The sequence below is a fragment of the Mesitornis unicolor genome, unplaced genomic scaffold (assembly GCF_000695765.1).
Source record: "Mesitornis unicolor isolate BGI_N332 unplaced genomic scaffold, ASM69576v1 scaffold12972, whole genome shotgun sequence".
Lineage (NCBI taxonomy): Eukaryota > Metazoa > Chordata > Aves > Mesitornithiformes > Mesitornithidae > Mesitornis > Mesitornis unicolor.
This window is the reverse complement of record NW_010169902.1, coordinates 1-3,209: the sequence shown is the minus strand read 5'-3', so window position 1 is coordinate 3,209 and position 3,209 is coordinate 1. Positions and strand designations below refer to the sequence as shown.

At 49.5% G+C, this 3,209-nt stretch overlaps 1 protein-coding gene across 1 annotated transcript; it reads right to left on the bottom strand.

Moving 5' to 3' along the window:
• Positions 1 to 38: 38 nt before the first annotated feature.
• On the bottom strand, positions 39 to 3,204 carry SF1 (splicing factor 1; the record flags this gene model as incomplete). The annotated part of the gene is made up of 4 exons (XM_010179521.1): positions 39 to 154; positions 238 to 421; positions 1,397 to 1,486; positions 3,057 to 3,204. Coding segments are annotated over 4 exons (538 nt in total), but the record flags the coding sequence as incomplete, so codon positions are not given.
• Positions 3,205 to 3,209: the final 5 nt, after the last annotated feature.

Below are 3,209 nucleotides of genomic sequence, written 5' to 3'. Positions count from 1 at the left end.
ATTCTGGGGTGCACAGGGGGTTATTTGGGCCCCCCCACCTGTTGTCATCCTCCCGCAGGGTCCCGTTGAGCCGCGCCAGCTCGCGCAGCTGCATCTTGCGCAGATCGTTCTGGTCCTCGGGGGTCTCGATCCCCTGCTTCAGGATGTTCCTGATCTGGTTTTGGGGCACAAACGCATCAGAATGGGAACATGTGAGACATCCCCCTGCCCCAAATCCCCTGTAGGACTCCCCCGGACCTGCTCCACCGCCTTCTTGACGTTGTCCATGGTGTTGGCGGTCACCAGGGCGTGCAGGGGCTCGTCCTCGCCCGGCAGCATCTGCCCGTCCTTGCGGCCCACCTTGCCCTCCTTCACCGAGCCCTTGCCCCGGATCATGATCTTGGCGTTGCACTCCTTCTCAATGTTCTTCAGCGTGTTCCCCCTGCACCGGGGGGAAACGGGGGGTCAGGGACCCCAGTTTGGGGAGGTGGGGGGCAAGGACCCATGGGGGAACCCACACCGGGACCCTACAAGGGGTGGGTGAGAACCCAGTGGCACCTCGGCTTCGTTAGGAGCCCAGCATCATTAAGAGCTTGGAGTCGTTAAGAGCACCCCCAGGTTATTTAGGGGGCACATCAAAAGCAAGGTGCAGAATGGGGGGATTAGGGACCCCAATTTGGGGAGGTGGGGGGCAAGGACCCATTGGGGAACCCACACCGGGACCCTACAAGGGGTGGGTGAGAACCCAGTGGCACCTCGGCTTCGTTAGGAGCCCAGCATCATTAAGAGTTTGGAGCCCCCTAATTACTTAGGGGTCACTAAGGGGGTTCACCCACCCCAAATTAGAGGGGGACCCCATGGACCCAATGGGGAACCCACACCAGGACCCTACAGTGGGGACATGGGAACCCAGTGGCACCGCAGCATCGTTAGGAGCCCAGCGTCATTAACAACTTGGAGTCATTAACAGTTTGGAATCATTAAGAGCCCTCCCTAATTACTTAGGGGAACTGAGGGGGTTCACCCACCCCAATGTGGGGGGGAATCAAGGACCCATTGGGGAACCCACACTGGAACCCCATGGGGGGGAAGATGGGAACACCCCAGCATCGTTAGGAGCCCGCCCTCGTTAACACCCATTAAGAGCCCAGACTCATTAAGAGCCCAGACTCATTAACCCCCTGGCATCGTTAACCACCCCCCCATTTTCAGGGTGATGCTGAGGGGGTATTCACCCCCCAAACTGCTGCTTCAGCCCCCAGTCCCACACACTGGGCAGGCCTCAGCTCCCCCCTTCGTTAAGCTCCAGCCCTCATTAGGCCCCCCTTCGTTAAGCGCCTGCCCTCATTAGCAGCCTGAGGTCATCAGGAGCCCCCTCCCCAATTTGGGGGGCACTTCTGGGGGGTCGGGGACGCACCTGGGCCCGATGAGGAGCCCCACGAAGTTGATCTCGGGGTACTCGTCCTGCGGGATCATCACTTTGTCACTCACCCGCGTGGCCGGCGGCCTGCACCATTAGCATAATTAATGAGCAATTAACAAAGTAATTGGTCTGAGATGAACAAAACTGTCCTAAAGTCGAGTGTTAGCATGGAAAAAGCCGGGTCTTGTTACCAAGAGTAGAGATTGGCACCAAAATTCGACGTTATTGCCCTAAACCCAAGCGTTATCAACCGTTGTTACGCCAAAACTTCAGGTATTGCTACTGAAAATTGACATTATTATTAAAAACTGGCATTCCTATCCTAACATCAAGCGTTATTATGAAAGAAATGTCAGGTGATATTACCAAAACCTGACATTATTACTAAAAATTGACATTATTGCCTTAAAACCGACTGCTATCAACCAAAAGAGCCAGGTTTTATTACAAAACATAGCCATTATCGCTAAAAATGGACGTTATTGCCCTAAAACCAACGTCTATTATCCAAAAAAGCCAGGTTTTATTTGCAAAAATTGACATTACTACTAAAAATTGATGTTACTGCCCCAAAACCAAACGTTATCATCCAAAAAAAGCCAGGTATCATTACCAAAACCAGATCTTATTACTAAAAATTGACATTATTGCCCCAAAACCAACCGCTATTATCCAAAAAAGCCACATAAGATAGACATTATCACCAAAAGTCAACGTTATTGCCCTAAAACCAAACGTTCTCATCCAAAAAAAGCCAGGTATCATTACCAAAACCAGATCTTATCACTAAAAATTGACATTATTGTCCTAAAACCACTGTCTATTATCCAAAAAAGCCAGCTTTTATTCCCAGAAATAGACATTACTACTAAAAATTGACATTATTGCTCTAAAACCAAACGTTCTCATCCAAAAAAACCCAGGTATCATTACCAAAACCAGATATTATCACTAAAAATTGACATTATTGCCCTAAAACCACTGTCTATTATCCAAAAAAGCCAGGTTTTATTACAAGAAAAAGCCATTCTTACTAAAAACCGACATCACTGCCCTAAAACCAAACGTTATCATCCAAAAAAACCCAGGTATCATTACCAAAACCAGATATTATCACTAAAAATTGACATTATTGCCCTAAAACCACTGTCTATTATCCAAAAAAGCCAGGTTTTATTCCCAGAAATAGACGTTACTACTAAAAACCGACGTTATTGCTAAAAACCGACATCACTGCCCTAAAAACAAACGTTCTCTCCCCAAAAAAGCCAAGTATTGTTCCCAAAAACCGACGTTACCACTAAAACTCGACAGGATAAATCAACATCGTTACTAAAAATCAACGTTACTGCCTTACAACCCACAGACACCCTGAAAAGATGGCAGGAATCATTACCAAAACCTGGTGTTATTGCTAAAAACTGACGTTACTGCTCTAAACCCAAACGTTATCAGCAATAAGAGTCGTGTATTGTTATAATAAATGAATATTACCCCCCAAACACCAAGCAAGACGGTTAAAGCACCTCAAATCCAATCACCAGGACAAACACTGCCGCTGAAACCGGGCGTTGCGGCCCCAAGCCCAGCGCCAGCACCCACAACAAGAGGGTCCCGAGCCCCGCAGGGGCACAATCCACCCCAAAGCTCTCACTTGTAGTCGGCCGGGGGCTTGAAGTCGGGGTTGAGCGCCACCATCTCCGTGATCAGGTTGTGCCTCTCCTCCTCCAGCTTCTTGCGGGTGCGGAACTCGCGCGTGTTCAGGCGCTTCCCCTCGCTGTTGTAGATGGGCTCGGGGGACGGGGAC